The sequence below is a fragment of the Mastigoproctus giganteus genome, chromosome 9, assembly GCF_048544385.1.
Source record: "Mastigoproctus giganteus isolate SK-2022 chromosome 9, ASM4854438v1, whole genome shotgun sequence".
NCBI lineage: Eukaryota > Metazoa > Arthropoda > Arachnida > Uropygi > Thelyphonidae > Mastigoproctus > Mastigoproctus giganteus.
In genome coordinates, this window is record NC_143583.1 from 103,087,520 (window position 1) to 103,112,085 (window position 24,566).

The following is a 24,566-nucleotide window of genomic DNA, read 5'->3' on the forward strand; positions in this document are numbered from 1 at the left end:
AAGAAAAGATAGCAAAACAACTACTAGAAGTTCTCCTCATGTTTCCATACCTTCGTATGAAGTACAAACATGGAAAAAATCAGTGGTCAATTTATTATTAACAACAACTTTACCATGTGATGTTTACAGGCTAGTAGAGAAGGAAGCTAATTTCCTAAACACTTTTTAAAACAAGTTGTTGCCATAGAACACGGGTGGCAAACCTTTTTAAGCATGCATGCCAAAATTGGCTAAATCTTTTAAAAAATTACCCTCACGTGCCCCTTGGAATTTTTTGCTTGCCCCTCGGAAGGTGATATTCAAGACATTTAATCACACAATTTTATCACAATTTCATCAGTACGTCTCACCACTGCGACTTCAAACAAGTCACTGCATGAATACAGATATTTACTGAATGGTGGGACGTCACTACATCCTGGAGAGAGAATGGGCATGTGCAGGTCATGACTCAAGGCGGATTCCTGGAATGATGTTATTTCAAAGTTTGAAATTTTATTGGGATGCTCTGATTTCCGCGTGCCCAAAAAATCTGCACACGTGCCATGAGTTTCCCATCCCTGCCCTAGAAGATTTGTGAGACCAAATAGTTATGTTCTGCATTATAACAGGACTGTATAGTACTGTAAGTCTAGTTTATATATACAATAAACTTCACTCCCACTTAAATGATCAATCCTATGAAGTTCCATGCATTTTTTAACAACTATAGTGCTCCCATTTAAACACTTTTCTGCTAACATTACCTTTTTTTGATGTCCCAACAAGGAATAAACCTGGATATAACCCTCCTCCTCTTCAGCGTAGTTTAACTCATAGCAATCACTCCTAGTGCATGTGACATTTGCTTAGTTCAAATTTAAGTTAAACCTTTGAAGGTAGATAGGCCCCTCTTTTCAAATCGTGTCTAGCTATTCTCACTGTTTCCTTCGTAAGCTCTCCACCTCTTTTTTTAAATTCAATATTATTCAACCACCTTCCTTGCTAGTACAATAATTAGTGTCTTTCATATATGCACGTGTTCAATATGTAATACTCAAAATAAAAATGCTTAAAAAGATCTTATTAAACTAAATAAGATATATTTAGTTTAATAAGATCTTTTTAAGCATTCATTTTTTTTTTTTTTTTTTTGCTTAAAAAAAATGTCGAAGGTGCTAAAAAAAAAAAAAAAAAAAAAAAAAAAATAGTAGTACATTTAAATGCACAGGTTTTCAACTTACGCATACATTGCTTTAAACACTATTAAAAAAAACCAAACAATTAATGTATACAGTGCTTAATATTAACAAATATTAAGCATATTAACAAATATTTGCATATTAACAAATAGTAATAATTCATGATTTAATCAAATATAAATCAAATCCATCAACATGAAAATTTGTTATAAAGAATCCTAAAATATTCTAAGTAAGCAAAGAAATTTTGAAATGGATCAGAGCTCCTGCCCAAATTATAGTAATATTTCTGCAGGAGAACTGGGAGGGAATGCTATGAAATTGGAATTGATCTTAGAACTATCTCAGGGGCTGACAGAAAATATGTTGAAAACTTGGTAGCACGATTTGCATGGAGTAACAAGTTTACAAAGCTTAAAAAGAACGGAATTAAGAGAAGATTCTGAAATTTTATTTATGTTTTTTATACAATTGAAGATTTCAGTAAAAGGGAAACACATTTCATCCATTGAACCATTCATGTAAAAAACCATAAAATTCCAGCTATTGGTATTTTTGCAAATGCAATAACATCGAGTTTACTACCTGTTTATAATTGCTTGCAGTAACAGAAAAGCCCAATAAACTGTAAAGTGCATATTGTTTTTATTGTTTTACGGTCGAGACCTCCAGAAATATGCTTCAGAAAAATATCACAAAGCCGTTCAAAATTGATTCTTATAACAGATTTTTTTTTTTTTTATTATTATTATTATTATTATTATTTTTTATGTGAAACCCAAACACGAGAGGTATTAGAACCAATAGTACTTAGTACCGTGCTTGGGTTGGAGGTTGAGAAGATGAAAGAAGATATTTGTTGACATTGGACTTGAACTTCTGTAGATTGTAATTTTCAGAAAATACGTATAAAGGAAGGTTGTTCCAGAAAACGGCAGTTGAATGAATAAATGAGGAAGATGAAAAGTTGGTTCTGTGGGTTTGAAGTTGGACAGTAAATGGATATTGGTGGCACGTGTTCGGACTGTTTTGAAAGGGAGAGCGGCAATTATAGAGGCCAATTCAGAAGAACAGTCCCCATGGAAGTATCTGTAGAAGATGCATGCAGCAGAAACAGTACATCTATGAGAAAGCGAATGGAGAGACTCTGTTAGAGATGAATCATTAATTAACTTAACTGCCCTCTTCTGAATGGAATCAAGAAGCCTGAGAGAGGTTTTGGAGGCACCACCCCAGATGTGAGAACAATATTCCATGGCAAGGCGGATTTGCGATTTATACAGAGTGAGCAGCTGTTTCGAAGAAAAGTAACGCCGAGAGCGAAAGAGAAAACCAAGTTTTTTAGATGCAGAGGAAGCAATATTTCTAATGTGCTTGTGCCAAGAGAGATTAGAAGTCAGGATAATCCGCAAAAGAGATATATCATTTTGCCTAGAAATCGGAGTGTCACTAAAGATAAGCATGGGAGCAAAAGAATATTTTTTGCGAGATAAGACAAAACTGAGTTTTAGAAGGGTTGAAATCAACTAAGTTGTCTTTGCCGCACTGGAGAATTACCTGAAGATCGGCATTTAAGGAATTGGTAGAAGATTTTCGAGAAGTTGAAGCTGATTGAGCAAGACAAGGTTTCTCAAAATGGAAAGTGGAATGCAATGTGCTATCATCGGCAAAACGATGGATAGGATTTCCAGTCAATGGAAGAAGGTCATTAATATACAAGAGGAAAAGAGTGGGGGAAAGAACTGAACCTTGGGGGACACCGGCATTAGTGGAGAAGTTAGAAGACAGAGAGCCATCTATCATCACCCTCAGTGAGGGATCAGAGAGAAAACTGGATAACCAATTACTAAAAACAGTTGGCAAACCATAAGATGGAAGCTTGTTTAGAAGACCTTTATGCGAAACATGATCAAAAGCCTTTAAGATGTCAAGAGCAACTACTTGTGTTTCACCGAACCTTTCCATTGAATTAGTCTATAAATGGGTAACATAAGCCAGAATATCACCAGTGGATCGACACTGACGGAATCCATACTGGTGATCGTTGATCAGACGGATGGTTTCTAGGTAGTTTAAGAGTTGGCAGTTAATTGATTCCTCCATTACTTTAGAAAGATTAGAAGTAATTGCAATGGGATGATAATTGGATGGGAAGGATTTGTCACCCTTTTTAGGAACTGGCTGGATATGAGCAAGTTTCCAAGCATAAGGAAAAACACCTTTGGAATAAGAAAGTGAAAAAAAGCAGCAAAGAATAAGAGTAAGTTCAGGAGCACAGGTTTTGAGAACAAGTGGAGAAATACCATCAGGACCTGGAGTTTTCTTAGCATCAAGATTCATCAAAATCCTTCTGATATCCTTTTGATGGAAGACCACAGGAGGCATTGAATGGAGCGTGTTGGGAATGGTGGGAGGTGTTTTACCAAGATCATTAATACATGAGTTGGAAGAAAAACGGGATGCTAGTAGGTCAGCTTTATCCTTGGCTGAAGTGACAACAGAACCATCTGGTTTGGACAGAGGTGGGAGCAGAGATGGGCAAAATTTGCGGCCAACAGCTTTGGCAAGAGACCAGAATGCTCGGCTAACATTAGGGCAAGAAGCAAGTTTATAACTGCTTTACAATTGTTGAGGGCTTTGGTGTACGCAGAAAATGAAACTGAAGAATTAGAAACAAGCCAATTATGATATGCAACATTCTTCTTTTGAACAGCCTTAGCACATTTATTGGAAAACCAAGGTTTAGATAAAGGACGGGATTTTAAAGTGGGGTGAGGGATAAAGGATTCCATTCCTGCAAGAATAATTTCACTGACACGATCTGAGCAAACGTTGACATCAGAAGTTTTGAAACAGTAATCCGACCAACGAAAAGAAGAAAAGAAGTCTCGCAGGTCATCCCATTTTGCATTCTTGTAATTCCAAACAATATGAGGTTGGGAATAGCCATGAGATAAAGGTTCCATTGGAGAAGAGACAATCATCAAGTTGTGATCTGAAGTGCCTAAAGGACCTCTCACTTCGACCGTGTACTCAGAAGGGTTGTTTGATGTTGTTGTTGTGATGGGGGTTTAATGGCGCACGAGCTACTGGGGCTATAGTGCGCCTATTCATAGGAAAATAGTAAAAATCAAATTTCAGATAGAATCAATTTATGGTTTATTAGAGTGATGTTTTAAAATTTATGATACAATCCAATTTTTTTCAAAAAAGAGAAGAATTCATTGATGTTTGCATCGTCACCTATAATATTTTTTAATGTCTTCAGTTCCGGAAGATTTTTTAGGGAAAGGAAGATGGATATTCTGTCCTAATCATAGTGAGGGCAGTCAACGAGAATGTGTTTGACTGATAAGTGCGAGGAACAGTGTGGACAATGAGGAGGATCCTCTCCTGTAAGTAGATGAAGGTGAGTCAGATATGTATGTCCTATCCGTGCTCGTGCAAGCACTACTTCTTCTCTTCGTACTGTTTTGGTGCTAGAGCGCCAAAGCTGTGGATCCTGTTTCAGCTGATAAAGTTTATTATTGCTTTGGGTGTGCCATAACTCTTTCCACATCGCAAGACATGTTGTTTGTATGATATGATTATAGTCATAGATTGGAATAGGAGCAAGGGTTAAATCATAAGTTGATGGATTTTTGGCAGTTTTGTCAGCGAGTTCATTCCAGAAGGGTTGTTTGAGAGAAAAAGATCAAGCGTATTGGCTGTATGATTAGGATTGTCCAGTATTCTTGTAGGTAAATGAACAATCTGTGCTAGGTCATTAGTAATTGCAAAGGCCTCAGCATCTCGACCTGCTGGGTTGGTGTGACTAGAAAACGGAAGCCAGCTGGAGTTGTGAACATTAAAATCACCAAGGAAAATTACCTCACTATTAGGAAAGTTGGACTGGAGAAAGTCAAGTTGCAACGAGAGGAAGTCAAAGAGCTCCAAGTGATTAGTCGAGTTGGGAGAATGGTAGAGACAACAGATGAATTTGACACAATGAGGTAGTGAGATTTTAAGCCAGAGAAGATCAAAGAGAGGAGATTCCAATTTGCCAAGTCTCTGACAGGGAATATCAGAACGGACATATGCACAAATACCACCTTTGAGGAGAAAGGAATCATACAGCGAATAATTTGGGCATCTGAGATGAGCAGTAGTTGAATCAACAGATAACTAAGATTCTGTCAGAAAAAGTACATGAGGTTTGGCAGACTGGAAATGGAAATGGACATCGTGGAGATTAGAATTGAGACCACGTATATTTGTGAAATGAATTAGGAAGTGCTTGGGAGGTTTAGATCTTTTCGCAGATAAGCTTGCTCTATTAGTTTGACAATTCATGGTGTATTCAATAGTAAGAAAAAGTGGGTGGGGCATGCTGTATGAAGTAATGAAATTTTTGGATATGGCGTACACGTGGTAAGAATATACCCAGATCCTTGACATAACGTGGCCTCGACAATGCTTCCTGCATACACACTACTCGGACTCCCTCCAGTCACTATCTGGCAGAGTTACCAATAGGTTCGGTCCGGTGTACACTAGCGGCCGGCCTGCGATAACAATGATAACAATGAAAGTGTAGTGCATTTTAATGATTTGAATTTGAATTGAGTTTTTATAGTGTAAATAATAATACAATTTACACTATAAAAACGACCTTTCAAAAGTTATATAGCAAAAATTTCTGAGATCACGGAACAAATTACCAAAAAACAATGTGTTATCGGGTACACATTACGATATTTTAATGATATGATGATGTTTCTGGAACAGATTAATATCATAAAGCGGGGTGCACTGTATTGTATTGCTACAAGTGTGGTTTAAAATAGGGAATTGTAATTAATGTTTAACATTCATTTTTTGAAATTAATGTTCATAGTTTCTATTTTGTTGATACTTGGAAAAAAAAAAAAAACACAAAGCGGGAACCGCCTGTATTTAGGTTTTGAACTCTTATTATTTTGACTGTTATAAAGCTAGGATAAAAGCTTTGATTTAAAATGCTAGGCAACTAAACTATGAAATTCAAATGATTTCATAAATGTTTTGTGTATTTTTCACAATGCTATCAGGAATTATGTTTGCATAAAGTTAACCAAATGACAAGCCTTTTAAATTTTTCTGAGGCATCAATACTTTGTAGTCCACATGACAGAAAAGACTGTGGAGTAATTTAGTGTTTTATCAAGATTTAAGGGTTGTGAATTTGAATCATTACTTGGGTAATATAGTAAGCTTTTGGAAGGCAAAATTATAGCACCAGCAATTCAGTCTCTTCTCCTTTTTAAGTAATGCTCCCCCCCCTACTTAAGTTGCAAAATCTTCTGACACGTTAAAATAACCAGTTTTTGGCTTTGGTTATTTTAAGGACTTTACTTGGCTAAGATTTTAATGCTGTTGTCATGTGCACTGCTAGCTTTTGCTTCTTTTTTTTTTTAAATTCAGATGATAAGCCTTTTATACTTCAAAATTACTGGGTAATTTTGAAGTATAAAAGGATTCCAATTCCAATGATTCCAATTAACCTTAATGGTTCAATGCATTCTCTTGCAGCTTCCTTCAAAATTACTGGGTAATTTTGAAGGAAGCTGCAAGAGAATGCATTGAACCATTAAGGTTAATTGGAATCATTGGAATCAGGTCAAATTCCTTTGAATTAGAGAAGTGCCAAAGTATCGCCAATACATAAAAGTAGTTCTAATAATGAAGTGGGTAAAGTAACTATAAACCAGTTAGTCTAGTGGTTCTCAAACTTCTTTGGTTTGTGCCACACTGTAAAACAAAAATTTTTTGGCAACTTCACGTACAAAATTTTAAAAATATTAATATATTTTAAACTATGAATAAAACTAGCTATGTACAATAATAACTGTTACCCTAGGGGCCTGGCCTAGCTATTGATTGATCACAGATATAATAAATCTCTATACAAATGGGTTTCTTCTCATTTTTAAAATATACTTTCATAAGATTTGCAGCACACCAAGTTATCTCTTGCAGCACTGTTCGAAAATCACTGGGTTAGTGTGACATCAGTACAGTAAACCCCCGCTATTCGCGGTATCTGTATTCGCGGTTTCGCGTATTCGTGGTCGCCGATTTAAACCTAAAAAAATGTGAATTTTAAAGCGCCGGAACATTTTCCGCCATGAAAAAAACATGGGTGTGGCTAAAATCATTTTGCCCAGTCCACAGAGTAGTACAGTCAGTCATCTTATAACACGTGTTTACACTACACTAATTCAATCTTACACAATTTAGGGGAACGATATTGTATATAACACGAACTGAATTCGCATATGCACGATTCGCCTTTGTGTTTACAAGAAATGGCAGTCGAACGCGGAATCACCCCAACTGAACGCAACACGATAGAAATTAAGAGAAGATTCTGAAAATGTATTTATTTTTTTATAGCAGTGAAGGGGAAACACATTTCACCATAATAACTTAAAAACCAACACAATTACAGCTATCGGTATTATCGCAAATGCAATTAGATAGAGTTCACTACCAGTTTATAACAGATTCCACTAGCAGGAACGCAACTGGAAATTGTTTTTATTGTTTTATGGTAGTAACCCCCAGAAATGTAAAATGTAAGCTAGTGAGGTGTTAATAGAGTTGTCTCTGCCTTTATGGTGTTGTTTATTCGTTTCGCTACACGCTCACAGCTTTATGTGTATCAAGTGTGCCTCCTCATTTTGTAATTGTGCTTTATTCTCTAAAAATGAGTAAAAATAACTTAAAAGGTGTAAAAAGGAAGTGTCCTGCGCTCAATGGGTGGGGGGGTGACAAAATCGCGAGCGCGGATGTTTCAAGCTAATCCTTGTTCAGTATGTGTAATGCGCTTGTCATAGAAGGTTTCATCTCTTGCTTTTAATTGATACGTTTACAAAAGTGAAAAATCTACCATTTTGCAGTGTGTTGATGTAAACAGACTTTTTCGAGCGTGTTAAAGTTAAAAGAAAGTGATTTTATTGTGGACAAGTTCTTTTCTAATCCTACAAAAATATGGCCGCGAATAAAAAGGGAACTGTGAAAAGATCAAAGAAGGTGATGACATTAGCGAGTAAAATTGAATTGTTAGACAAAATTTCTAATGGTGAAAGTGTCTCCTCAGTGGCAAAACATTATAAAATCAATGAGTCAACGGTACGATCAATCAAGAAATCGGAAGAAAAAATCCGCCGTAGTGTCCGTGAAAACGCGCTAATTGCATCAAAAATTTGCTCTATAACTCGTGATGTGAAATTAGAAAAAATGGAAAAGGCTTTAAATCTGTGGATAGAAGACCGAACTCAAAATAAAATTCCGTTAAGTTCACTTATCATTCGTGAAAAGGCAAAACACCTTTATCAACACTACACTTTAGTGAAACTGGTGATAGCACTCGCGGGATAAGTTTTTTAGCCAGCAAAGGCTGGTTTGAAAGATTTGAAAATCGATATGGTTATTTTTCGCCCAGCAACCCATGTTCTTGATATGTTTTTGAAAGGTTTCTTTAAAATGTCTAATAAATATGTACAGTATTACATTTAATAAATTGTTTCTTATTTTCATTTCGATGCCTTATGCTTTTTTTTTTTTTTATGTACTTACTCTCTACGTTTGTCTATGTACATAGTCATATTATGTAGGTAAATACACATAATACGTACAGACAAAATTTTAGACTAATTTTTGTTATATATTTCATACTTTGGAACGGAACCCTTTTATTACCATGGGCGCCATAACTCAGTATTCGCGTTTTCAGTATTCGCGGAATTTCTCAGGAACGTAACCCCCGCGAATAGCGGGGGTTTACTGTAGTAGGAAAAATCATTGAGACAATGATAAAGGGTGCAACACAGGGACACTTAGAGAGATGGAATACTGAAGGCTACAACATGGTCTTGTGAAGAGAAAATCATGCTTAACTAACTTGGTTAGCTATTTTAACACAATTACTCATAAGTTGGATGTAGGATATAATTTCAACATTATTTATATTTTCATTTACAACTGTTGTTTTGTTTTTATTTTTGTTTATAATTTCAACACTGTTTATTTTGGCAAAACTGTTAAATAAGCACCTCGTGATAAGTTACTGTATAAGCTATAGGGTGGCTGCAGAGCACAAGGTAGAGCAGTGGTCGTCAACCTGGTACTTTCTGCCCACTAGTGGGCAATTCAAGCTTTCATGGTGGGCAGTGGGGGTTTTTGTCCGTTGTTACAAATTTTGCTCTACCTCCATATATCGAATACTTTGCTAACAACTTCACGAGTTTGACTTTTAAAAATATACTTTTGTAATTTACTTTTGAATTCCATCTCCAAACTTTGAATATAGATAATAATTCACTGGACAATTCTCGAAGTATACTCGTGGATGAGGGGCTAAATTGAGTTACTGCGCCACCGGTGGGCGGTAAAGAAATTTTACCATCAACAAAGAGACAAAAGTGGGCGGTAGGAATTAAAAGGTTAACAACCCCTGAGGTAGAGGGTTGTTGTTAATGGTTATCAAATTGGTCTAATATAAGAAGTGCAGTCTCTCAAGAACCTGTTACAGGACCACTGTTATTTCTGATTTTCATAAATGACATCAATGAAAGGATAGAGAACATAAACTGAAATCTGTAAAGGAAGAAAGAGATTCACAAATTACAAAATGGTTGGACACAAAGTTCTCCAAGTATTATAGAAAGTCAGCAGGGGAAGGCCTATGGTGACCTATTGAAGAGTTATCAAAAATTTGTTTGTAGAGACAGGAGATTATTTGTACAGAGGCCATAATACCACTGTATAAGACAATTGCAAAACCACTTGGAATACTCTGTCAAAGTACAGAGACTGCAAGTAAGCCTATAAAGATATTGAGCTTCTTGAAAGGGCACATGTATGAGGAAAGACTTGAATATGCAAGCTGCAGAGCATGGCAACCAGGCACCTTAGATGGGAGCTGAATGAGGTCTATAAGCTTTACTATCTTCCGAAAAGGGATAGCAAAATGAATGAAGGTGAAAATTTCTCTATTATAAACAATTCCAGAACTAGGGGTCATAAATTCAAACAGAGTAAGAGATTTAGCCTGGATTGCAGGAAGTTTTCTTTAAGCTAGTAAGTTGCTAATTACTGAAAGAAATTACCTCTGTGGATAGAGGAGCTTGAAGAAATAGAAAGGTCAGCTGGATAGTTACCTATGTGAAGAGGGAAATCTATAATTTATTTCTTTATTTTTTATAGTTTTTAATTTTTATTATATTTTTTATTATTTATTTCTATCATTTTTATTTATATATTTTATTGTTTTATTTATTTTTACAGCAGGCCCCTTTATAACGCTTTACGCTGATTCGCTATAACGCTGTTCTTATATTATAGAAGGGCAACAAGATTAGTGAATTGGGCAACAAGATTAGTAAATTTATTAGTGATTAGTGAATTTTTATAGAGAAGGGCAACAAGATTAGTAAATTTATTAGTGATTAGTGAATTATTATAGAGAAGGGCAACAAGATTAGAGAATGGAACAAAGGGTTGCACTTATGAAGAAAGGCTTAAGTTTTGCAAATTGCAGTGTCTGGAGACTAGGCACCGGCGAGGTGATCTGATAGGTGTATAAAGCCTTGAATGGTTTGAGCATGCTCAATGCTGACAGGATTCTTCCTCTTGCTCAGAATAATCACCTGAGAGGGCATAAATTCGAATTGAGGAAAGACAGATGTAGGATAGATGTGTGGAAACTTGCCTTTAGCCAGCGGGTAGTTGGTTGGTGGAACAAACTTCCATCCCTTGTTGTGGAAGTTGATAGCCTAAATAAATTTAAGGCTCAGCTGGACAGGTATTTCAAACGAACGGAGGGGTGAAGTGTTTTTTTTTTTTTTTTTTTTTTTGGCTGATGCTGCATAAGCTTGCTTTCTTGCATCATATGCCTCTACTAATACTAATAGCCGTATCTGAATATAATGCTGTCACAGATCACTATAATGCTCTTTTACAGATTGCATTTTGGCATATTTAACGAAATCGTTTCATTTAATGGAGTCGATAGCTTGAAAATGAATAGCAAAACAGAATTAAAACGTTTCCCACGCCGACTTGAGAAATTTTTCCACACTCAGTGAAATTTTCTTGCACGCTAATTTAATGCAGTACAATGACTTGTTACGTAGTTCCAAGATCAACATTTTAAAAAATGATCAAGTATATTGCTTGTAATATTTGTTATATGAATTTATCAGAAGTCTAGTCATCACTCAGTACAGTATTAGACATCGTGCGCAAGGACAGTTTACTTGAATGTTGTATCGTAATTAATGTAACCAATGCAGTTATATTTTCGAAGAGTTAATAATGGCCAATAAGAATGAAAAAGCAACAACGTCTGAGTGCAGTATGAAGACTATAAACATAAGAAAAAGACTGAATTTGAAAATTAAATTAGATGTTTTGAAGCGAATCGATTCTGGTCAAAGACAAGCGGATGTGTGCCATAATTTAGGACTTGCAAGTTTAACTGTAAGAATAATTATAAAAAAAATAAAGAATTAATTTTAGCAGCGGGGAAAGATAGCTGTTCCACTGCAAGCAACTAGGGCTAGGCCAACTATTAGGATTGAAATGGAAAGACTTTAGCTAATTTTATCGAAGATAATTATCCAATGCAAAATTCAGTTAAGTTAAATATTATTAAAAAAAAAAAAGAGAGAGAGAGAGAGATTAGCCAATATGATGATCTGAAGAAAACTCACCTAAAAAAAAAAAAAAATGTGGAACCATTTAAAACTAGTAAGGGCTGGTTGAATAGATTTAAAATCCAGTGAGAAGCCACAAGTACAGATTAAGGAGCCGAAACTTTCATAAAAGAACTTGTTAAAATTATTGAAGAGGGGTATTATGTGTTATACTTCTCAACAAATTTTTAACATAGATGAAGCAGGACTTTTGTGGAAACGAATGCCTAAAAGAAGTTTCATATTGAAAGAAGGAAAAACATGCCAGGTTTCAAAGTGGTGAAGGATCAGGTGACTTTATTGTTGGGTAGTAACGCTGCGGGGAATTTAAAATTAATATCCGTTTTAGTTTATTTGGAAGAGGGCCAAAGTTCAACCCAAAATTGACACATTTTTCACGATTAAATTCATTAATTAAATTAATTCAATTTATATCAATTAAATTCCTGATTTTAATTGGAATTTTAAGTTTAATTTTGATACGCAAGTAGTTACCACATAATTATATACGTATGTAATGCAAAATATTTTATATGTACAAATATTTGAATATTAAATATTTTGACCGACATTTGTGCATCTTTTCACTACCGTTTATTATTGATTAGGAAATATCCTATGGCACCGACCGCAACTCACAAATACATATGTTACCTTGTGGTAATGCGGCACTTGCTTAGCGTTGATTCACTTGGCGCTCTGTTTTTATGGAACGAATTATCAGTGTTAAGCGGCGATCACCTGTATTTAGTTATTTTTTATTTAATTATATTGGTTTTTTTCTTTTTTTTTTTTTTTTGACCAGTGCAGCAAAAAGCCTGTGGTTTCTTTGTAACATGTTATGGCTAATACTAAGTGCTATAAGTGCATCATGAAGGCCTGATGAATGTGAGAAAAAGAAAAAAAAAAAAAAAAAATTGTGTATTCCAGCATATAAGACAACCTTTGAATCATTGGAAATTTTAAGGTTTAATTTTAAAACCAAAGGATTTGTTTATCTTCATCAGACAAAAAAAACAGGTTATGGAACCTGTCGGACATTACGTTTTCAGGTTTACTTTGAATTCTCAGAAAGTGAATTTTGTGACTGTCCCTTTATAACAACAAATTTGCTTACATATTGAAGCACTGTTCGTAGAGAAATCAATTAGCAGTAAAGTACCAAACAGGCAATTGGCTCGGTTATATAATCAAAGCCTCTGATATATTCACAGCTTCAATGAGCAATGTCACTCATCCCTGTAGGTTTGGTTTCATGACCTGCTAAATAACAGAGTACTGTATACACTTATTGCTTCCTTTGAAGTTTATTGTGCAGTGTAATGAAATGTGAACTTTTAAAAGAAAGAGCAAAAATAATTAAATTAAAAAGTAAACAGTGACTTGATGTGAGCTTCTTTCACATAAAGGGGTAACTGTGAAGAAGGGAGTCAACTTATACATCAAATGTATGACTGAGGACAAAATCTAATAGTCATTTATACACCGGAATATACAGTATGTCAAGTTAGATTTGTAAATTCCCTGAAAGAAAAGAATGATCCAAGGATACAAAAAACATCAACTAATACTACAACCCAGTCATTCCAAGGACAATGATCCCCATATTCAGGCAAAGGTTATGGAGGACAGACAGTGGATTAACTTGCAATGTTGTTAGACATATCTGTGGACCCTGTGCATACAATTTGCATAACCAAATCAGAATCAGCAATTTCAAAATAAGCAGTATTTCAGTCAGAGGGGAACCCAAGATTTTTATCCTGGGAACAAAAAGACAATCATTTCAGCAGGTGCTAAGCAATGTTAAGTGAAATACAATGAATGGTGCTTTCTTCCCCGCAAGTGTCAGCTATGGACGAGACACGATCCCACTTTTTGATTTAGCAACCAAGCACCAGTCTGCGCAATAGAACTATTATACAGGTCCGCCAAGTAAATTTCATATTGTTGCAAGCGCAAAAAAAACGATGGTCACAATTTTTGATTTAGCAACCAAGCACTAGTCTGCGCAATAGAACTATTATACAGGTCCACCAAGTAAATTTCATATTGTTGCAAGCGCAAAAAAAAAATGATGGTCACAATTTTTTCTGGAATATTCATTGGTATCATCCTCACACACAGCTTTCCTGAGGGCCCAATGGTTCGAGGAAACAGTTATTTTGCAGTTCTGAAAAAGAAATTATTTCAGCTTTGCAGCAAAAACACCTATTACTTGTGAATTATCTTCACTTCCACCACAACAATGCACATCACCACTAGATGCAAGAACCTCATCATCATCAGCCATTTTCAATCCACTGCAGGATGAAGGCCTCTCCAGCAACTTTCCAGTTCCTTCTGTTTTGAGCACTGGCCATCCACTTACTACCCAAAAACTCATGAATTTCATCTATCCATCTCCACCTTTGTCTTCCAGGTTTTCTTCTAGCTCCTCTTGGGTACCATTCTGTTATTTTCTTAGTCCATCTGTCATCATGTCTTCGAGCTATGTGACCATTTTAGTTCTTTAGTTTTGATAAGAATGTCCTTTACTTGAGTTTGCTGCCTAATCCATGTGTTTCTCTTCTTATCTAACAGTCTGATTCCCAATATAATTCGTTCCATTCTTCGCTGTGTAGTTCTCAGCTTCTCTTCCATTCTTTTGGTGAGTGCCCTAGTTTCACTTCCATAAGTCATGGTGGGGAGTATACATTGATCCATTATTTTACGTTTCAAACAAACTGGGATATTGCTCTTCAGTATGTGACTATATTTCCTGAATGCTATCCATCCAAAATTTATTCTTCTCTTGACTTCCAGCCATTTATCATTATTACAGCTAATAACACTTGTCCCAGATAAGTATATAACTCCACCTTTTCAATTACTGCTCCTTCAATCATTATTTCCCTTTCCGTGGCATACTTGTTCATCATTACTTTTGTTTTAGCCATATTCATCTTTAGTCCAAAATCCTTACTAACCGTGCATAACTGATTAAGATTTTCCTCTAATTCTTTGGGATCGTGGCTTATAACCACAATGTCATCTGCAAATCGTAAATGGTTTAGGTACTCTCCGTTCACATTGACTCCTTTCTGCGACCAGTCTAATCTTCTGAAAGCTTCCTCAAGGGGAGCCGTAAACAGCTTCGGAGATATCGTGTCTCCTTGTCGAACTCCTTTCTCGATTTTAAATTTGCTACTGTCTTTGTCTAGTCTAATAAAGGAGGTAGCACTCTCATATATTTTCTGCAAGAACCTACAAACCACCAAATGATGTTTCAGTTGTTTCCAATGAGGAAAGACTTTTTTACATTTCTTTTTCAAAAATAAATTTCTCAGGCAATCAGCAGCATATACAGACTTCATTTATTCAACAGAAGTAATTTATAATTTCTGTTGAACCGTATAACGTTCACCCTGTAAAATGTTCTAAAATACCATTATATATACAGCCACTCCCCGATTAATGTAAGGGTTGCATTCCACAGAACTCGCAACTGTACTTGCTGAATTCATTGAATCAAAAAAGAAATGTTCAACAAACATGTAAATAGAATTATTTATTGTATTTATTCAATTTTTTATCTCATGTGCATGAAAAATTACAAAATTATAAAATTACAAAAAAAGAGGAGACAGGCATAAAGTCAGTAAGTTACCTCTCGAACATCATTGTCAGAATCGACAGCTTCAGCTGATAAGTACTCCGCTGCAGAGGTTGAGGGCTGTGGAGATTTAGAAGGGATTGGCTGCTCAACCTTACAAAAGAACATATTAATGGATTACTGACGGTGGCTTTTTTCTTTTCATCATAGATTTCTTTGTAGCAAGCAGGCAAGCATATCATTCACCCCTTTGTTAACTTTTAAGAATCTTTTGCTGTCCATCTTCTAAAACCTCGCCATTGCCGATGCAATTTCACAAAATGCCAGTGCCATCTCTCTCTGGTGAAGAGTCTTGGCTCCTCATTTGGTTCATCTTGAGCTTTGTTAGCATTTTCTTTTTTCACTATTGCTGCCTGCAAGTCAATAAGTTGTTCATTAGATAATTCCTTCTCTTCTTCATTAGATAATTCCTTCTCTTCTTCATTAGATAATTCCTTCTCTTCTTTCTCTATTAACTCCTCCGTGTCTCTGGCATCAAACTCCAACTGCAGTAGCTTTGGAACCTTTACAATCTTATCTGTAACCTCTTCATATGATTCATCTTTTTCAAATTCTTCAAAGCCTTTTACATGCTGTGGGCATATTTTCTTCCATGTGCCATTTAAACAACTTTTAGTAATTTCCACCCAGACCTTATTAATGTTTAAGAAGGCATGGTAATTATTGTAAGATTTCCAAAAGTCTCTTATCGTAAAATTTTTCTCATTGTCTACTGCAGATTTTGTGCGTAAATAGTATGCTTTTAAATTTGAAATAACACCCTGATCCATATACGTTGGATGATTGTTTGTTGTTTGGTTTTTAGGAGCATTAGCAACTAAGGCCATATTGCTCCGGGATATGCGGTGGTCATTCCCGGACCTTTCCGCATCCTTCATATTTGGTGGCGACGGGCTCGAACCCCGGTCTAATCAAGAAGCGTGTGCTATGCACTGCTGCTCTTTCCCACCTGGCTACGGAGGCGCCTACGTTGGATGAGTGAAGTCATGTTTGGCGGTACAAATATGACTCTTACGTTTGAATTGAAATCATCTAGATGCGTATGATGTTCAGGAACATTATCTAATAGAAGCAAAATCTTGAAAGGAACGTCATCTTTACATTTTTCAACCTTGGGAATGAAGCAGCATTTAAACCAATCCTCAAAGAGAGATACTGTTATCCATGCTCTTTGGTTTGATCGGAAAATGGACGGGTAGGGTGGCTTCATTGATGCCCTTAAATGCACGAGGATTTCCAGAATGGTACATGAGCAGTGGTTTTAATCTGTAATCTCCCAGTGCATTAGCCCCAAGCAAGAGCATGGCCCTATCTTTTGAAGCCCTGAAACCTGGCATTGTCTTTTCCTCTTTGGCAATGTATGTTCAATCCGGCATTTTTTTCCAATACAGAGCAGTCGCGTCAACATTAAAAATCTGCTGTGTTGAATAGCTGCCTTCATCAATAATGTTTTCCAACACGTCACAACATTTCTCTGCAGCTACAGAATTGGCACTGGCGACTTCACCGCATACTTTATGTTTTGGAAACCATCGCGACACTTGAACTTATTAAACCACTCGTTGCTTGCCATACACTTGGCTTGGGGTTCGCTGTACTTATCCTTAATATCTTCATAAATACTTGCTGCATTTGCTTGAACGGTCATTGAACTCAGGGGCACTTGCTTCTGATTTTCCATCCATATTATTAATAGCTGTTCTGTCTTCGATATAGCACCTGAACACTGTTTTGTGATCACTGCTGATCTTAAGTGTGTTAATCCTTTGACATGTTCTTTTATACACATACTGTCCTTTAAAATAGTATTCACTGTTGAACAGCAAGACCTAATTCCCCTGCAATAGATGACAAACTTTGTCCTGCTTTGTACTTCTTAATCATTTTCATCTTTAAATCAATTTTGTTTCATTTCCTGGAACTGCCAGCACTTGCACTTTCCATTGGTCCCTTTTCCTTCATCATTGTAATATGTAAATAGGAATGAAAAGTTTCTGAAAATTAGTTTTTTATATGATTGCAGATTTCAGTTAACGGTGAACTCATTTCACCATAATAACATAACGTAAAAACCCACAGAATTCCAGTTATCGGGATTATTGCAAATGCAATAAGGTCGAGTTTACTACCCAGTAATAATAGATTGCGCTAACGGAAAAGCCCAATAAACTAGAAAGTGCAAATTGTTTTTATTGTTTTTTGGTAGTGACCTCAAGAAATGTGTTTTATAAAAATATCACAAAGGTGTTCAATAATTGATTCTTATAACAGAACAAATGATAACAATGAAAATGTAATGCAATTTCCATTATAAATATGACCTTTTTGAGAGATAAATAGCCTGAAATATGTTAAGGGCTTTAGTCTCAGGCTGCGAGAGATTTAGACAATGTACAAGTTAGTGCAAACGCATCATATTAGTACACAGCTAAACTCTGAATTAGCAAAATTATGCAAAGGCGGCATCGTGTAAGTTATATCTCATATTTTGAATACCTTCACAAGAGTTGCCATGATATTGCACTACTTCGAATAAGTAACGCTTCACCAAAGGAGAAGACTGTAGTTACTTATTCTCAGCAGATGCCACCACCACCCAGCATCCTGAGGCTAAAGCCCTTAACATATTTCTGTCTTAATTTATATTATACACCATCAGGCATCTCTCATATTATGGAATTATACTTCATAACTGTTTTGTCATCATTGCATCACTAGGGTACCTACCCGCCCAACAAAGAAGGGCCAAATAACCCTGAAACCCAGCAGATACCACCACCCAGACGGTGCCGTCTGGGTGGTGGTATCTGCTGAGAATAAGTAACAACAGTCTTCTCCTTTGGTGAAGTGTTACTTATTCGAAGTAGTGCAATATCATGGCAACTCGTTGTGAAGGTATTCACAATATGAGATATAACTTACACAATGCCGCCTTTGCATAATTTTGCTAATTCAGAGTTTAGCTGTGTACTAATATGATGAGTTTGCACTAACTTGTACATTGTCTAAATCTCTCGCAGCCTGAGGCTAAAGCCCTCAACATATTTCAGTCTTAATTTATATTATACACCATCAGGCATCTCTCATACTGTGGAGTTATACTTCATAACTGTTTTGTCATCGTTGCATCACTAGGGTACCTACCCACCCACCGAAGACGGGCCAAATAGCCCTGAAACGGCACCAGGGGGTGCCTGATGATGTCCGGAGTTTCCAAGAATAGGTAACAACAGCCTTCTCCACTGGGGAAGCGTTGCCTATTCGAGAAGTTTATGAGTTTTTGAGTGGTGTGAGTTGAAGGAGTTATTGTCCCTTTCATTCTTCTACACCGTTTCTTTTCCTCTTCCACTCCTACTATAACTTTCCCTCTACTTTTTGCTTTTCTAAGTTTAATAGGGACAAGTGGATATTCGAGTAGATATTCACATACATACATAAATAGCCCTGAAACGGCACCAGGGGGAGCCTGATGATGTCCAGAGTTTCCAAGAATATGTAACAACAGCCTTCTCCACTGGGGAAGCGTTGCCTATTTGAGGAGTTTATGAGTGGTGTGAGTTGAAGGAGTTACTGTCCCTTTCATTCTTCTACACCGTTTCTTTTCCTCCTTCAACTTACTTTCCCTCTACTTTTTTTGCTTTTCTATATCTAATAGGGACAATTGGACAGTAGAGTTATTATCCCACACATATACAAAATAGTCCTGAAACGGTGCTGTCTGGGTGGTGGTATCTGCTGAGAATAAGTAACAACAGTCTTCTCCTTTGGTGAAGCGTTACTTATTCGAAGTAGTGCAATATCATGGCAACTCGTTGTGAAGGTATTCCCAATATGAGATATAATTTACACGATGCCGCCTTTGCATAATTTTTCTAATTCAGAATTTAGCTGTGTACTAAGAGATAAATAGCTTAGTAATATAGGGAAATTTTCAACTTCCAAGGACTTGGAATGAATTACAAAAAAACAATATGTTATTGGGTTCACATTACGATATTTTCACAATACCTCCATTTATCCCTACAGATGCAAAATACGTTTCCATATTTTTTTCAGTTTGCACCGGCTGGCAAAAACTTACGTAAAGTCAAATTTGCATAAGTCGAGTATTACCTAAGTCGGGGAGTTACTGTATATAGAAAAAATTATTCCTGATTTATGAACTTGCAGTTCTTGAAATATATGGCATTTACAAATAGAGAGATTACAATATAGTCTAGTATATTCTATTCTTTTATAAATGTCAACTGTACTTTACATGATAAAATTCTACAAGTGGCAGTAACAAGTTAATACCATGAAAAATTCGTGCTGTAAAAAAAAAAAAAAAAAAAAGGGAAAAAAAAGTGGCTTTATTTCACACTCATTTTTTTCTTCAGTATAACATAAATATTTTTATTGAACATGGTAATAAAAGTGCATGCATTCAATTTTAAGTATATAAATCAAGGTAATTTTATAATTATATTCAAGTATCATATGTTAATATGGGAAAATTTAATATCAAATATTTACCTCATTATTAAGCAATTGCTCAACACAATTTGACATAATTTCACTTTTTGTTAATGCTGAAGGCTCCATTCCTGATGAATAAGATGAGCTCAAATTCTTTGGAGTGCTACACTGTTCTGAAATTAAAGTACATTTTTAAGATTCGAAAATGTATTCGCATTCAATATTTAGTAAAGTTTCTCGTGACCCCACCGTCTTGTGGCAGTTAAAGTACAGGATGCTTTCTTTGCTTTAGTAATAGCATATAATGCAAGGGAGCCATAAAGGCTTTTGCTGCACTGCAAAAAAAACAAAAAAAAAAAAAAAAAAACAAGTAGATAAGAAAATACAAATTATATTTCCCTCCTCATAAGGTATATATACGATAAACCAGTGATCTTTGAATTTATTCGAACTGTCAGCCTCAACAACCTGTGAGGGCAACTTGTTCCAGAAATCGACAACTCGCTTGACTAAAACAACTTCCTACAATCTAATCTAAACCCCAACCCCTGTAATTTGAATTTATGGCTACTAGTTCCGGAATCCTTTATAACAGTGCAAATTCCACATTCATTCATCTTTCTAATCCCTCTCAGACCCTTAAAAGGTAAGCAGGTAAAGGTAACCATTATTAATTCACTGCTGAATAGAAGCTGTAAGATGTAAAATCTTACAAATTAAATTACAAATATGTATTTTGCTAGAAGTAAGGTTAGAGTTTGAAGAATGCTAGATTTAGTAATGGATAGTTTAAGCGTGAGAATTAAGAATTGTAGCAAAGGGGTAAACAAGTAATTCAAATAATACGAGAGAGCAAACAGGGACAGCAGGACTAGGTAAAGGGGATGCCATTTGAGAATGAGCGTGAAGGGGTTGCTTAGGGAAGAACAATAGGACATGAAACAAGGTTATAGGAAGCGCCTCTTTTGATCTATGACACCATTAGAACCAAAACAGGAAATGAGTGGATGTCCAGTGTTCGCGTCAAATAAACTGGCATCAGGCTGACTGAATTTTGGGTGTTGGGATACTTTTAGAGAGAAAGGTGTGAAACGAAAATGAGTGTTTTTGGAGGTTGCCGACATGAAAGGGTCATACTGCCTGTGAGAAAAAAATAAGAAAGTTCGAGAAAGGGGTTGGTTTGCGCGCTAGGGAGACAACTTGGGAGAATTGTGTTAGCAAATGGAAATGAACAGAAATTTAAACAGAAAAAGAAGATTGGTTGGAGTCCTTGGGGGAGGCGTGCCACACTTGAAGGGAAGAGAAAAGTTCGGGGAGAGAAAAATTGAGAAGGAGCTTTCTGTGTCTGACTTCTGCGTGGTGTGGTCAAAGGGGAGAAGGTCGTGAGTGCGGGTTGAAGTGGAGGTAGGCGAGTTTGGTAATGTAGGCCCTTGTAAAGAGAATGAGCTAGGTATGTACACCTGTGAATATATCATCTACACAAGAAGGTGCATCATGTCAAGAGTGCCCCAGAAGAGAAAGCATGCCTGTCAGTCTCGAAAGAAAACTGGAGTACCCAAGGATCTGAAGTAAGCCTGTCTACCTCGAAGGAAAACCGGAGTGCCCAAGGATCTGAAGTAAGCCTGTCTGCCTCGAAGGAAAACCGAAGTGCCCAAGAAACTGAAGTAAGCCTGTCAGCCTCATAGGAAACCTGAACGTGAGGACATTGGAAGTAGCGGCGAAGTTGGAAAGTAAGTCTGTTCCTTGTTTCCTTATTCAATCCTGAACTCAAGGACTCATAACCTAGCTCTGTAAGCCATTGAGTGATAGTCCTTGTAAAAGAAAGGAACATTCCTGTTGTTAATGATTATGAATAAAGTAAGGATGGTTTAGGAGTAGTAAAATCAAAGTAATAATGTAAAGGAATTAGCAAAGAAATTATATTTATAAAGATAGGTTAACCTATCCTTACAGTATTATGTCATTAAATTAGGCCAAGTGCCAAATGAGATTTATCTATTAATAAATTTTATTAATAGATAAACCTCGTGAGTAAAGAGGGATGACTAAGGTGATAACTAGGGTGTCTAAGATATTAATTAAGGTAGAATGGGTGACCTATAAGGAATGTTATTGAGATAAGAAGGTACCAGATGTAATACGTTTTATGTGTAAGAGGCTAAAACAAAGATTCTAAAGGAGTAATAAGATCTGAAGTAAATATTATTGATGTAAAAGAAAGAAAGAAAAAAATTGGTAAGGTAAGAGAATGATTGAGTAATCATTGTGGAGTCAATTTTATGTATAATACAACTGATAAAACTGATGTTAATAATTCGCATATTGAGAATAATTGAGGAGAGAGAGAGAGAGAGTGTAGTGTATTGTAGCATGGTTTACATATGTATATGAAATTGGAATGCTTGTATGTAATTATTTGTTTCTTTTATGTAAATACTGTATTTATGTAAATGTTGTTATATGCTCATTAAAAGTTTGTTAAATTTTGTAAACAAAATGTGTGGCTTTAATGTTCTGCTAACAACCGCTTTACACACCCTAGAAATTGGAATTTTCTGAAATTACAGTCAGATTTGCGTATGTGGGGGTGATAAAGATGTCAATAGGGTGTTCAGCGAATTGCAAATTTTTAAGTAAATAATAATAAGAAAATAATATAAACTTTCATCCCCCCCACAAAGCCTCCTCAACAATTCATGTTGAGGGAAATGGACCATAATCTGCCACGCTGGTCCAGTGCAGGTTGGCAGATTGACCGTATTTAGCAGTCAGGGACTTGAACCCCAGTTCATCGATGTCATTCATGAAAATGGGAAACAACAGTGGTCCAAGAACTGATCCTGGGGGGGGGGCAGTCCTGATGTTACACCAATATGAAGAATATCCATTAATCACTGCTGACACCCAGCAATCCACCTCAGAATCTTAACACTAATCCCAACCTGTTCAAGCATATACAGTAACCTCTCATGAAACACTGAGTCAAATACTTTGCTAAATTCCAAATAACTTTTGTCGAAATTGTTCCCTACATCCAGTTCAAGAGTAATTGTGTTGATGACTCAATTGTCAGGGAAATGGGAAATATATTGTGCAAAAAAGGATAGGTGGAATAGCACCAGGGTATGTCTGCTAGGGACAAAAGTTGATGACATTGTAGAGCAGATATCATCTTTTAAGAGCACAAAAGGTGATACCGTTGTACACATTGGCACTAATGACATTAAGGGTAGGAGATCTGTGGATTTACTTAACAATTACATGTCAATGTTGAAAAAAAAAAAAGTTGCGAGTTAGGATTAAATTTGAAGTGTGTGCAATCCTGCCCAGATACGATAGGAGGGAGTATATGATGAGAGTCTTGTCAATCAATTCAGCCTTGGAGAGATCATGCAGGGCTCATGGGGTAGAAATGTTCTCAGAGTGGTCTATGCTTGTTAATGGGAGAGATTGCTTCTACAGGGATGGGATACACTTAAATAGAAAGAGTGCAAGAATATTTGCTGATGTAATGGAGGCAATGTTAGGTGAGTCAGAAAACTGCTAGCTTGGGGGGGATTCAAAGACTAATAGATTAACAATATCCGCAGGCAGAGGTGGAAATGATTTTTGCACTGCTTCTATTGGAATGAGCAGCAGCTCAGAAAGCAAGTTGCTGGGGATTTCAGTAACTGGGAGTCATGAAACAAGTAAATACATGGGCTGTGTTAGAGCAACTAAGAGTAAGAACAAGTGCATGTATACTTACATGTACACCAATGCTAGAAGTATAGTAAATAAATTTGACGAATTTTAAGTGCTGGTTAAAACATACAAGGCGGATATCAGAGATGATGTTGTCACTCAGATATAAGGGATGCAGAATTGGAATTTGGAGAGTACAATGTGTACAGAGAGGATAGACAGGATAGGAAGGGAGAGGGAGTTATGCTGTTAGTTAAGAAACAAAATCTAAGGAAGTGCATCCAGTTGACATAGATGGACAGTGCAACGTTGAGTTAGTTTGGTGTGACATAAGTACTGGGAAAGCAAAAATTAATGTAGGAGTTTGTTATAGGCCTAAAGACTCTGATGAGTACAATGAACAATTATAAAGAGAAATAGAGTTGTCCAGTTAATCAGTGTCTTATAGTTGGGGATTTTAACTTCCCAGATATAAACTGGAACTTGTGGGTTGGTAGCTTGCACACTAGCAAGGCTTTTGAGGATTTATTGGATGACTGTTTTCTACAGCAGCATGTTAGAGAGGCAACAAGAGGGAGTAACACTCTTCATCTGATTATCAGCAGTAATTATTCATGCATTAAGAATTTACAGATAAAAGAACCACTAGGTGGCAGTGATCACAGTGTACTAATGTGGGATTTACTTAAAGATGTAACTACCATCAGGGGTAAAGGGAAGGGTTTTTGTTTCCGTAAATGCAATTACGGTGGTCTCAGAGATTTTTAGGTTCTGTACAGTGAGACCAACTGATGATGTTACCAACAGCAAATTCTAAATGTGAAGCATTCAAGGAAGTAATTTTGAAGCTACTAGGCTTTTTGTTCCAAC

The 24,566-nt window shown here is 36.3% G+C and overlaps 1 protein-coding gene across 1 annotated transcript in view; it reads right to left on the reverse strand.

Annotated features, from left to right (window-relative positions):
• LOC150080604 (uncharacterized) overlaps positions 1 to 24,566 on the reverse strand; it is a 138,855-nt gene that overhangs the window by 37,150 nt on the left and 77,139 nt on the right. The window contains exon 5 of the mRNA XM_090380751.1: positions 20,070 to 20,185. Coding sequence (XP_090236877.1) covers positions 20,070 to 20,185 — 116 coding nt within the window. The remainder of the gene's footprint in view (positions 1 to 20,069; positions 20,186 to 24,566) is intronic.